Here is a 13,291-nt window from a genome sequence, read left to right on the forward strand (position 1 = left end):
AGCAAAAATAGCCGTAGTAGGTGAATCAGTGCGACGCAATATTGGAGTGCACTGTCTCACCCGCAAGTAAATGGCGGAAGATTTGGCGTTCGGCTTGGAGCGACCGAAGCCGCCCCATACGCTCGTTTGGCATTCGGTTGGAGATGCTCTCAGCCACTACACTCTTCGCCTCTACTCTCAGCTCTTCGTCATGTCTATCCATTGCCAGCAGCTCCTTTAATCGAAGCCATAGAAATGCAACAAATTCTGTACCGAGAGAAACATTTAGCTACTGTTATATATACTGTTATCAGCTGCAAGTGTTAGCATAGAAACGAAGAAGAAGAAGCAGCAGAGAAACTGTACAGATTACGAGATAATTTCTCCATAATTAACACAATTGTTGAAGTGATGATAAGCTACTTTTACATTGTGCTCTATAAATATTTGGGTATCGTATCGTGAGATTTTTTTGAGGAATAAATAAGAAGATCAGCTGCTTAATTAGTACTATTTGTCCCATTTTTTTAGTAAGATAATGAAAAAGTTGCGCGCGAGCTACCCATGTGGAAGATAGAGGATCGCTGTCTTCCACCATGAAAGCGGCCAAAAGCATAAATATTTGTAGAGGTTAAAAAGAGAGCAAGGACATATGTGGGTCATAGGCCTTATGGGCAAGTATAGTAGTGTCATGAGATTGTGTTATGTCTCACTCACATTCATACAACTGAATATGGGATTGTCGCTAGTAATATACAAAATTGGACCCTACAGGCTACCTACCAAATCAGCCTCAACTAATTACCCGGCGGTTGCCGGCGTTTTGACTTCCGGAACTTACCGGCTATTATGGCCGCCAGAAAGCCGTTGGAAAGTTCAGCCGCCGAAAAATGGCCCTCGAAATTCATTTCCTACGCAGTTTTATGCCGGTGGTTCACGAACCGCCAGTAATTTTTAAAACCGCCGGAAAAGTCATCTAAAACGTCCAGAAATAGGTGATTTTCCTGTAGTCTATGATGCACCGACACTTCTCCTCAAAGAGGCGTGCAGTGTCCGACACGTATCGGACACGACATGCATTTGACACTCCTCCGACACGTGTTAGACACGCCGAAAATGTGTCCGAAATAAAAAAATATTAAATAAAAATTTGACACGCATGTTCGATTACGCATATCTTTAAATATTTTTTAATGATTTTTTTTAAAACGCATATGTTTAATACAAATTTAATGCTCGATATTAGCAATTTCTACAAACACCCACATCTCATCTTTGTCCAACACCTTCTCAACATCGGACGGCCACAACATTGACGATAAATGCCCCTTAACATTCACGCCCAATATTTACTGCATAACATCAATGCCGACTCTCGACAATATTATCATCTTCTCTCTCCATGAATGATAAACGACATTGATGGCGATTCTCGACATCCTAATATTAATTATTTTAAGCTCAAATCTTAGTTAATTACTTATTATTCTAAATTATATACTTATTAATTTTTATACATTATTTTTAAAATAAAAAACCATAATATGTGTCCAACCGTTCCGTGTCCTATATTTTTAATAATTGATGTGTCCCGTGTCATGTCGTCGTGTTTGTATGCCGTGTTCGTGTCTATGCATCTAGCCTGTACTATATACGTAAGTGTTAACGATAAATAAAGTCACCGCATATTATATATGTAAGACTTAAATTCAAGACCTCTCTTAGTTGATCGTTAAAAATTTTAACCAATAAATCAAGATTAGCTACCTACAATAGACAGTTTCAATCATGACAGGAAGAGATGGGAGATGCAGATATAAATCACTGGACAGGTTCTAATAATCTGACTGTGAACCTGTCAACTGAAACTAGGGACAAAAGATGTTGATTAGTTTTTTTTGTCCAGGCATGAAGCTTACCAAACATTTTCATCATTGAAAATTGGAATTGATCAGTCCATTATCCACTATCAATATAAAGTATTCTCAGTGGGAGATAATTAATTCTTAAAGGTGAAGTTCAATTCCTTTTAAGAGTAAACAAAGATAATTAAGTTAAGAAAAATTTTTATTTCTGATTAAGGATTAATTAAAACGCCCATCATGTCATCTCGCATGGCAATCTTGCTACTTATATTTTTGAAGAAGGGAAAACTTTTTTTTTTTTTATATAATTTATATTAAGGTATAAAAACACCAAAATACATTAATAAATAAAATAGCAAATATTTATTTATTTATAAATATATTTGATACAAAAAACAACAATTGCAACGTCTAACTTTGTATCCCAATACGTTGGATTGGTTACGTCTTATTAAAAATCAATTCTCATTGAAATTTAATAAAACAAATATTATTTTCTAATATTTCTAACACAGCCTACTTTTTTAACATAGATCAAATCTAAAACATCTAATCTCTAATTGAGTCATCGAAGGGTGATGCTCTATGTGACCAAACCATTTAAGACAACTCTTTCTAATCTTATCAAGCACTAGGCAGCACATTCATATTATATACTCATTTCACATTCTTTCTCTAAGTGTAAAATCACTCATTTATCAGAGCATCCTCAATCTCTACAACATTTAACTTATGCTTATGTTATGCTTTTCTTTTAATGGCCAACATTCTATATCATAAAACATTGAGGTCTCATCAGTCATCACCATCCTATAAAAAAATTTCTTTAAATTGAGTGGTACTTTTCTATCACACAACAGCTTGATGCATTCCTCTACTTCAACCATACAATTTGATTTCTATTAATAATTATCCCATCTATTTCACTTATTATTTTGAATATAGATCCAAGATATGAAATAAAATGCACTATTTTTAACCAACTTGCGTCACCAAAGTTATAATCCCACCACTAGATCTATTACTACTAAAATTACACTAAGGCTTTGTTTTGGGCGGCCTTTTACTGCTTCTTAAAGCAGCTTTTTAATACAAAAAATTAAAATTTTGTACTAAAAAAAGCCTGTTTAAGAAGCCAGTGAGAAAGCCGTCCCAAAACGAAGCCTATATGCATTCAGTTTTTTATTCTAAAAATATAATTTGATGTTACTTTTAAATTTTATTAATAATTTTATGTTTAAAAGACTTTGCTTCAACATTTATATATATTTCCTTTGAATTTGAAAAGATTAAATCTTTTTGCTAGAAATAACCCATAAACTTGCACCAATTTAATTGTATGAAGATGGAGAGCTTTTTACTTCAAATATTTTTGAGATCATCGCTAATATAATCACATTTCAGGCGATAAAGCGGCGGGGGATTGCGCGCGGACTATTGCCAGATTAGTGGGACTCGTACACGGGCTCGTCCGTAAAAAAACCCGGTTTTCCGATCACAGAGAGGCTCTTCCAGCTCCGAACAGACCGAGCTCGACACGGCTCTCCAATCCTCCTGATCCTCTACTTTTTCGAATCCTCTAAAACAATATCCACCATCATTACGCTCGGATCGCTCGTTGCAGCGGAATCTACCGCCGCCGCATGGGGTGTCGGTCGGAGCATCCCCGCCGCCGAAAGTCGTTCACCGGCGAGATCCGCAACAGACTCTTGCTTTCCCGGCCATATAAAACGGGCAGCATTGCTGGTTTCCCGATTTATCGAAAAGTACACGAGAGGTCGCGCTCACACGCTGGATCTCCAGCGGCGGGCATTTGCGGTTTGTCTGGGGTTCTGTCGCTGCTTCGCGGCGAAGATTTGCGTTAACAAAGGCGGACGAGCGGGATCCGGGCGACGCCGAGGCCGCGATTTCTGCAAATCGCTGGATACGGCTGCGGATAGAGCGATCGGTCCTCTTAGTTTCCGGAGCGGCGGTGGATCCATTCCGGATGAGTTTGGATCGGGTGAGAACAGGGCGAGGGCGGTGGCGGAGTCGAAGTCGGAGGAAGAGAATCCGCCGAATCTGGAGGTATCGGAGGAAGCCTGGGTGGCAGAAGCAAAGCGTCGGTTGACGGCGATCTCGACCGGATCAAAGCCCGGCGAAGAAGTACCGGAGGTGGTTGGTTCGTTAAGAACGCAATTTTTGTCGATGAGGAAGTGACGAGGCAGGGAGTTACGGCATCGAATCGGTCGATGGAGCCGGTTAGATGGCGTCCGAGGAGGAAGAAGAAAAAGAGGGCATTTATTACGATCTCCTCCCGTCAATGCTCTTTACGCCACCTCCTCAAACCAATCTCGCGGACGGAACACACGACGCTACTTCAAGAACAAGAATACTCAGACATCTCTTCCTTTCTCGGCAACTCAACAGACCAGCTCTACAACTCCCGGCCAGAACCGTCCAGTGTGTCAAATCTGCGGGAAAACAGGACACATCGCTCTCAATTGCTGGCATAGACACAATCCTAAGTATGCACCCACCGAATTCAAACAACCGCGGGCATTCCTCACTAATCCGCCAAATCCAACAAATCAAGATTGGGTTCTTGATTCGGGGGCTTCAGCACACCTTACACCAGATGCAGGTAATCTGTATCAACCCATGACTTACTCCGGACAGGACAATGTCTCCATTGCCAATGGAACGTCAATACCCATTCATTCTACCGGTCAAGGCATTCTACCTCTACCGGACAGCACACGTAAGCTGCATCTTCGCAATTTACTTCATATACCTTCCCTTACACATAATCTCTTATCTGTATCCAAACTAACCACGGATAATTCTGTCTCCATTACCTTTGATGCAAACGGATTCATAATCAAGGATCTTCAGGACCGCCGTCCACTGCTTCATGGACGTCTAGTTAACGGACTCTATCAGATCAAGCTCTCCTCGGGTAACAGCCACTCAGCTCTCGCCGCTACAAAAACATCCGGTCACAGCTGGCATTCTCGCCTCGGTCACCCCAATCCCAACATTCTTTCTGTTTTAGCTAACCGCTTTCCTGAAATTTCCACTGTACCTTCTTCTTTTTGCTGTATCTCTTGTAATTCGGCCAAGAGCCACAAAATAGTTTTCAATAAAAATAGTTCCACTTCTACTTCTCCTTTTGAACTTATTCATACAGATGTTTGGGGACCCGCACCTCTTCGTTCACTTGACGGGCACCGCTACTACGTCGTCTTCATCGACGATTACACAAGATATTCCTGGATGTACCTGATGACTACGAAGCAAGAAACTCTCTCTAAGTTCAAACTTCTTTGCAACCTGGTCAAGACTCAGCACAACTGCACCCCGAAAACTCTCCGCACGGACGGAGGTGGGGAATTCACCAGCATTGCCTTCCAACATTTTCTGCACGATAACGGCATCACACAGCAGGTTACGTGCCCACACACCCCTGAGCAAAACGGGCTAGCGGAACGGAAACACAGACATCTCCTTGACCTCACCCGGGCTCTTCTCCACGAGTCTGGTCTTCCGCAACAGTATTGGGCTGAAGCTCTCACCACCGCCCACTACCTTATCAATTATCTCCCATCCAAATCTATTGCTCTTCAAATCCCCTTTCAACGTCTCTACGGCACAACTCCTACCTATAGCCATCTTCGCACCTTTGGCTGTCTTTGCTTCCCCTGGTTAAAACCTTACGCCTCCAACAAACTATCACAACGCTCCATTGCATGCGTTTTCCTAGGTTACTCGCCTATCCACAAAGGTTACAAGTGTTACGACTTTCACACACGAAGACTGTATATTTCCCGACATGTCGTCTTCTACGAACAACAATTCCCTTACAAGCATCTACCCAAACCAACCTGCACTCAGTCCGAAGGCAACCAAGGCTCTGCTTTTCCCCTACTGCTTCCGCCTACCAGCATACCCTCAACCAACCCCATCTCTAACAATAACTCTACTAATTCAGCTCAACGTCCTGTTCTGGCTTCCACTCCTCACAACACTCCTTCACCTCCTCATATTACTTCGCCATCCAACAGACAACCGTCTCCCATCCCAATCCCTCTTTCTACTACTCATCACATGCAAACACGGCTAAAATCCGGCATCCGCAAACCCAAACAGTTACTCAACCTCATGTCCTCAGTAACTTCCTTACCAACCCCGACCACATTCAATCAGGCGAACAAACACGAAGCGTGGAGATTGGCAATGACCGCAGAATTCAATGCTCTGATCAAACAAAACACTTGGACCCTTGTACCCACACCAACGAATAAACCAATCCTTGGGTGCAAATGGACTTATAAGACCAAGCTTCTACCCACAGGTCAACTTGATCGTCATAAGGCAAGACTCGTGGCATTGGGATACAATCAACAGTTTGGTATAAACTATACAGAAACCTTCAGCCCTGTGGCGAAAATGCCTACGATTCGCTTTCTTCTCACCGTGGCTGTCCACCATCACTGGAAAATCCATCAGCTCGACGTCTCGAACGCCTTCCTTCACGGTGAACTTGATGATGACATCTATATGAGACAACCACCCGGATTTGTCAGCCAAGCGAACCCAGATTTCGTCTGCAAACTCAAAAAGTCTCTCTACGGCCTAAAACAGGCCCCTCGACAATGGTTCAACAAATTAACCGGTTTTCTCCAAGATCAAGGATTCGGGTTCAGTCGTTCTGACCCTTCTCTTCTTCTTTATCATAAGAACAATATTCAACTTTTTATACTCATCTATGTCGATGACTTTCTTGTCACAGGCAATGACGAAACCGCAATACAGAACCTTCTCCGTCAGCTTCGGACTCATTTTGAACTCAAACAGCTGGGCAACATATCCCTCTTCCTCGGCATACAGGTGACTCAATCCTCAAGCGGTTATTTCCTTTCACAACAACATTATGCTACTAAACTGCTTCTGGATGCAGGTTATGCTGACTGTAAACCGGCACCTACACCGTCTACACCGGCCGACAAACAAACAAACACCTCTGTTCAGCCATTCAGCGATCCCACTCTCTACCGCAAGCTAGCAGGCTCGCTGCAATATTTGTCAATCACTCGCCCGGACATCTCCTTTGCCACCAATCAGATATGCCAACATATGCAGAATCCAACAGATCAGGACTTCAAATCACTCAAGCGAATCCTACGCTATATCAAGGGAACGATCGAATTCGGACTTCCTATCTCTCCCGGACCACTCGAACTGCATACTTATTCCGATGCCGACTGGGCCGCGGATAAAACCGACCGTAAGTCGATCTCTGGATATTGCACGTTTCTCGGCCAAACTTTACTCTCTTGGACAGTTAAGAAGCAAGTAACTGTCGCCAAGTCTTCAACAGAAGCTGAGTATCGGTCTCTATCGGCTGCTGTCTCCGAAGTAATTTGGCTTCGTCGACTTGCCGCTGATTTTAACATTCCACAGCCGTCCCCTACAACTATACACTGTGATAATACTTCGGCCATTGCCATTGCGAAGAATCAAGTATTTCACAATCGCACAAAACATATAGAGATCGATTACCATTTTATCCGTCAACATATCAGCTCCAAGGCAATACAATTAGTTCACATTCCTTCCAAAGATCAAATAGCAGATATCTTAACAAAGTCGTTTTCCACCACCCGGTTCAACGAACTTCGTGACAAGCTAACCGTCCGTCCGAACGTCTGTCCGCACGAACGTTCAGCTTGAGGGAGGATATCAGCAGGATACAAGCTCGCTCATATACACTGCTACCTAACGACTCTGTATTTACTATTTTACCTGTCTTAAACTCTATATATAGAGAACACTATAATGTAATACGCGCGGAATACAAATCATCTCTCTGTTTTCTCTTTCCCAACTCTATCTTCCTTTCTATTATCTTCTTCCTGTTCTTCTTGCCACTCTTCCTTTCAATATATACTGTGATCAGCTGCAAGTGTTAGCATAGAAACGAAGAAGAAGAAGCAGCAGAGAAACTGTACAGATTACGAGATAATTTCTCCATAATTAACACAATTGTTGAAGTGATGATAAGCTACTTTTACATTGTGCTCTATAAATATTTGGGTATCGTATCGTGAGATTTTTTGAGGAATAAATAAGAAGATCAGCTGCTTAATTAGTACTATTTGTCCCATTTTTTTAGTAAGATAATGAAAAGTTGCGCGCGAGCTACCCATGTGGAAGATAGAGGATCGCTGTCTTCCACCATGAAAGCGGCCAAAAGCATAAATATTTGTAGAGGTTAGAAAAGAGAGAAGGGACATATGTGGGTCATAGGCCTTATGGCCAAGTATAGTAGTGTACATGAGATTGTGTTATGTCTCACTCACATTCATACACTGAATATGGGATTGTCGCTAGTTATACAAAATTGGACCCTACAGGCTACCTACCAAATCAGCCTCAACTAATTACACGGCGGTTGCCGGCGTTTTGACTTTCGGAACTTACCGGCTATTATGGCCGCCAGAAAGCCGTTGGAAAGTTCAGCCGCCGGAAAATGGCCCCCGCAATTCATTTCCTACGCAGTTTATGCCGGTGGTTCACGAACCGCCGGTAATTTTTAAAACTGCCGAAAAAGTCATCTAAACCGTCAGAAATAGGTGATTTTCCTGTAGTCTATGATGCACCGACACTTCTCCTCAAAGAGGCGTGCAGTGTCCGACTCGTATCGGACACGACATGCATTCGACACTCCTCCGACACGTGTTAGACACGCCGAAAATGTGTCCGATTAAAAAAATATTAAATAAAAATTGGACACGCATGTTCGACACGCATATCTTAAATATTTTATGATTTTTTTTAAAACGCATATCTTAAATACAAATTTAATGCTCGATATTAGCAATTTCTACAACCACAACTTGACATCTCATCTTTGTCCAACACCTTCTCAACATCGACGGCCAACGCCCTCTCAACATTGACGATAAATGCCCTCTTAACATTCACGCCCAATATTTACTGCATAACATCAATGCCTGACTCTCGACAATATTATCATCTTCTCTCTCCATGAATGATAAACGACATTGATGGCCGATTCTCGACATCCTAATATTAATTATTTTAAGCTCAAATCTTAGTTAAATTACTTATTATTTCTAAATTATATACTTATTTAATTTTTATACATTATTTTTAAAATATAAAACCATAATGCTATGTCCAACCCGTGTCCGTGTCCTATATTTTTAATAATTGATGTGTTCCGTGTCCATGTTGTGTCGTGTTTGTATCGCCGTATTCGTGTCTATGCATCATAGCCTGTACTATACGTAATGTGTTAACGATAAATAAAGTCACCGCATATTATATATGTAAGACTTAAATTCAAGACCTCTTAGTTCATCGTTAAAATTTTTAACCAATAAATCAAGATTAGCTACCTACAATAGACGGTTTCAATCATGACAGGAAGAGATGGGAGATGCAGATATAAATCACTGGACAGGTTCTAATTAATCTGACTGTGAACCTTGTCAACTGAACTAGGGACAAAGATGTTTGAATAGTTTTTTTGGTCCAGGCATGAAGCTTACCAACATTTTCATCATTGAAAATTGGAATTGATCAGTCCATTATCACTATCAATATATAGTATTCTCAAGTGGGAGATAATTAATTCTTAAAGGTGAAGTTCAATTCCTTTTAAGAGTAAACAAAGATAATTAAGTTAAGAAAATTTTTTTATTTCTGATTAAGGATTAATTAAACGCCCATCATGATCATGCTCGCATGGCAATCTTGCTACTTCAATTTTGAAGAAGGGAAAACATTTATTTTTGATATAATTTAAATTAAGGTATAAAAACAAAAAATACATTAATGAAAAAAATAGCAAATATTTATTTATTTATAAGTATATTTGATAACAAAAACAACAATTGCAACGTCTAACTTTTATCCCAATACGTGGGATTGGTTAAGTCTTATTAAAAATCAAATTCTCATTGAAATTTAATAAACAAATGTTATTTCTAATATTTCTAACCACGCCTACTTTTTTTAACATAGATCAAATCTAAAACATCTAATCTCTTAATTGAGTCATCGGAAGGGTGATGCTCTATGTGACCAAACCATTTAAGACAACTCTTTCTAATCTTATCAAGCACTAGAGCAACTACATTCATATATATACTCATTTCACATTCTTTCTCTAAGTGTAAAATCACTCATTTATCAGAGCATCCTCATCTCTACAACATTTAACTTATGCTTATGCTTTTCTTTTAATGGCCAACATTCTATATCATAAAACATTGCAGGTCTCATCAGTCATCACCATCCTATAAAAAATTTCTTAAATTTGAGTGGTACTTTTCTATCACACAACAACTTGATGCATTCCTCTACTTCAACCATACAATTTGATTTCTATTAATAATATCCCATCTATTTCACTATTATTTTGAATAATAGATCCAAGATATTGAAATAATGCACTATTTTTAACAACTTGGTTACCCAAAGTTATAATCCCACCACTAGATCTATTACTACTAAAATTACACTAAGGCTTTGTTTGGGGCGGCCTTTTTACTGCTTCTTAAAGCAGCTTTTTAATACAAAAATTAAAATTTTTGTACTAAAAAGTTGTTTAAGAAGCAGTGAGAAAGCCGTCCCAAACGAAGCCTATATGCATTCAGTTTTTTATCTAAAAATATAATTGATGTTACTTTTAAATTTTATTAAATATTTTATGTTTAAAACTTTGCCTTCAACATTTATATATATTTCCTTTGAATTTTGAAAAGATTAAATCTTTTCGTAGAAATAACCCATTTAAAACTGCACCCAATAATTGTATGAAGATGGAGAGCTTTTTTACTCAAATATTTTTGAGATCATCGTAATATAAATTTCAGGCGATAAAGCGGCGGGGGATTGCGCGACTATTGCCCAGATTAGTGGACTCGTACACCGGGAGCTCGTCCGTAAACCGTCCGATCACAGAGAGGCTCTCCAGCTCGAACAGATCCGAGCTCGACACGCTCTCGCAATCCTCCTGATCCTCTATCTTTTCGAATCCTCTAAACAATTCCACCATCATACGCCGATCGCTCGCTGCAGCGGAATCTCCGCCGCCGCATGGGCGTGTCTGTCGGAGATCCCCGCCGCCGAAGTCGTTCACCGGCGAGATCCGCACAGACTCTTGCTTCCCGCGGCCATTATAAAACGGAGCAGCATTGCTGGTTCCCGATTTCGAAAAGTACGACGAGGAGGTCGCGCTCGCTGGATTCTCCATGCGGCCGGTGCATTTGGGTTTGTTGGGGGTTCTGTCGCTGCCGCCGGCGAAGATTGCGTTAACAAAGGCGGTGAGGCGGGATCCGGGCGACGCCGAGGCCGGCGATTTCTGCAAATCGCGGATACGGCTGCGGATAGAGCGATTGGTCCTCTTAGTTTCCGGAGGCGGCGGTGGATCCATTCGGATGAGTTTGGATCGGGTGAGAACAGGGCGAGGGCGGGTGGCGGAGTCGAAGTCGGAGGAAGAGAATCCGCCGAATCTGGAGGTATCGGAGGAGCTGGTGGCAGAGCAAAAGCGTCGGTGACGGCGATCATCGACCGGATCAATAGCCCGGCGAAGAGTAGCCGGAGGTGGTGGTCGGAAGGCGCAATTTTTGTCGATAGAGGAAGTGACGAGGCAGGGAGTTACGGCATCGGAATCGTCGATGGAGCGGTAGATGGCGTCGAGGAGGGAAGAAGAAAAAGAGGGATTATTACGGCCATGGCGATGGGACGGAGGAGCCTGCGGTCGCGATTGCTCCCATTTCTCCATTGTTGATTGATTGTAAGAGGAGAGGAAATAGATTTGTCTTCGTTTTCTTAACTTGATTCTAGTTAAAACGCGGTCATGAGGTTAACGTTGTTGAAGGGAGATTTGCAGGTGGAGGAGAGAGGAAGATGAGCTCGGGATTGAGGGAAGGGGTCTTTAAGGTTGGTGCGGCTGATGCTTAGTAGGTACCGATGCTGGGTGGCACATAGTGCTTTGTAGCTATTGGTCGTTGGATGCTTGAGTTCGTATGAGCGGTTATGATATGCCGCTGGGCGGATAAAAAGTAGGGCCGAGTCGAGCCGAGTTTCACCCTGTTCTGAGTTCAACTCGTTTGTCAAAATTGTGCTCAAGTTTGGCTCAATAAAATTAGACAAATTATTAAGTCCAGTCAGCGGACCTATTTCTATGTCCGGATAGGTCCGGACATCTACTAAAAATTTGCCACGTTGACTGTGCTTTGACTCAAAAAAGCGCAGCCAAAAGCACAGATAAAGTGCAGATAAAGTGCAGGTAAAACACAGTCAAAAAAGCGCAGTCAAAGCGCACAGTCAAAAGCAATCAACGTGACAAATTTTTATTGGATGTCCGAACCTAGAAATAGGTTAGATAACCGGACCTAATAATTTGCCTAAAAATAGAGCTTCTTTAACAGTTGTTCAAACTCGAGCTCATTGAAACTCTCGTGTTCGAGCTCAGCTCATATTTATTTTTGAGCTTGGTTAATTTTAAACTTTTCGAGAAACAGTGAGCCGAGTCAAGCCTACGACAATTCTCAAAATAATTTCTTTTATTAAAATCAAACTGAGCAGCTTGTCAAGAAAAAAATTATTCTGTGTGGATGCTAAACATAGCTCTACGTCCCAACCAGTGGCGGAGCCAGAAAATATATCTAGGGGGGGCCTAAATTTTTTTTTTAAATTTTCCTTTAACTTTTTACATTCAAGCTTAGGATCAATATAATTAGTATTAAAAATGATAAAACTTTGGTAGTAAATTACTTTATTTTCTTTCTTCACAAAATGACTTCAATCATCAAATCATTTGATTTCTGCTAGAACATGTTTAATATATTAATTAAATATGTGATATTCATTACAATTTTATCAATCTATTTTGCATTTTTTGATAATATTGGATAACATATTTATTGGGAATCAAATCAAATACATCTTTTTCAATGTAAGGCACAAGACAATCGTTGAGCCAATCATCACCCATCTTACTAGGCAATCTTCTTTTTCAAAAATCTAAGTAAAAATTCATTTCGATCTTTTTGGTTGCTCTTATAACCTCTAAGGAAAATTCATCAGTTATAGTAAATCACCTTTTCTGTTCTTCTCGTGAAATTTTTCCACAGAAGCTTCTGCCAACAGTTCATTCTTTGTTCTCTTTTTGTTTGAACAAAATCTTTGCTTAAAAAAAGAAAAGATCATTTTGATTGCATATAGATTTTTTTTTTTTTAAAATAACATAAAAATATTTTTTTAAATATTTAAATTCAAAATTTATCTTTATAATTATATAACATATTTCAAAATTTTATCACTCTTCTTTATCTCAATTCATTTTTATTTTATTTCTTTGGTAAAATTTTCATACTTTTTATAATTTTATTAAGCTAATTGTTTGAATTAAATTATTTTCTTCTTATGCT

General features: G+C 40.3%; 1 protein-coding gene across 1 annotated transcript; it reads right to left on the reverse strand.

Moving 5' to 3' along the window:
- Positions 1–10,665: 10,665 nt before the first annotated feature.
- LOC110110549 (protein BIG GRAIN 1-like) lies at positions 10,666–11,836 on the reverse strand. Its single transcript, XM_020842077.2, has one exon. The coding sequence runs from the start codon at positions 11,638–11,640 to the stop codon at positions 10,726–10,728; it is 915 nt and encodes a 304-aa protein (XP_020697736.1). The 5' UTR covers positions 11,641–11,836; the 3' UTR covers positions 10,666–10,725.
- Between the last annotated feature and the right edge of the window lie 1,455 nt (positions 11,837–13,291).

Source organism: Dendrobium catenatum, unplaced genomic scaffold (assembly GCF_001605985.2).
Source record: "Dendrobium catenatum unplaced genomic scaffold, ASM160598v2 fragScaff_scaffold_898, whole genome shotgun sequence".
Lineage (NCBI taxonomy): Eukaryota > Viridiplantae > Streptophyta > Magnoliopsida > Asparagales > Orchidaceae > Dendrobium > Dendrobium catenatum.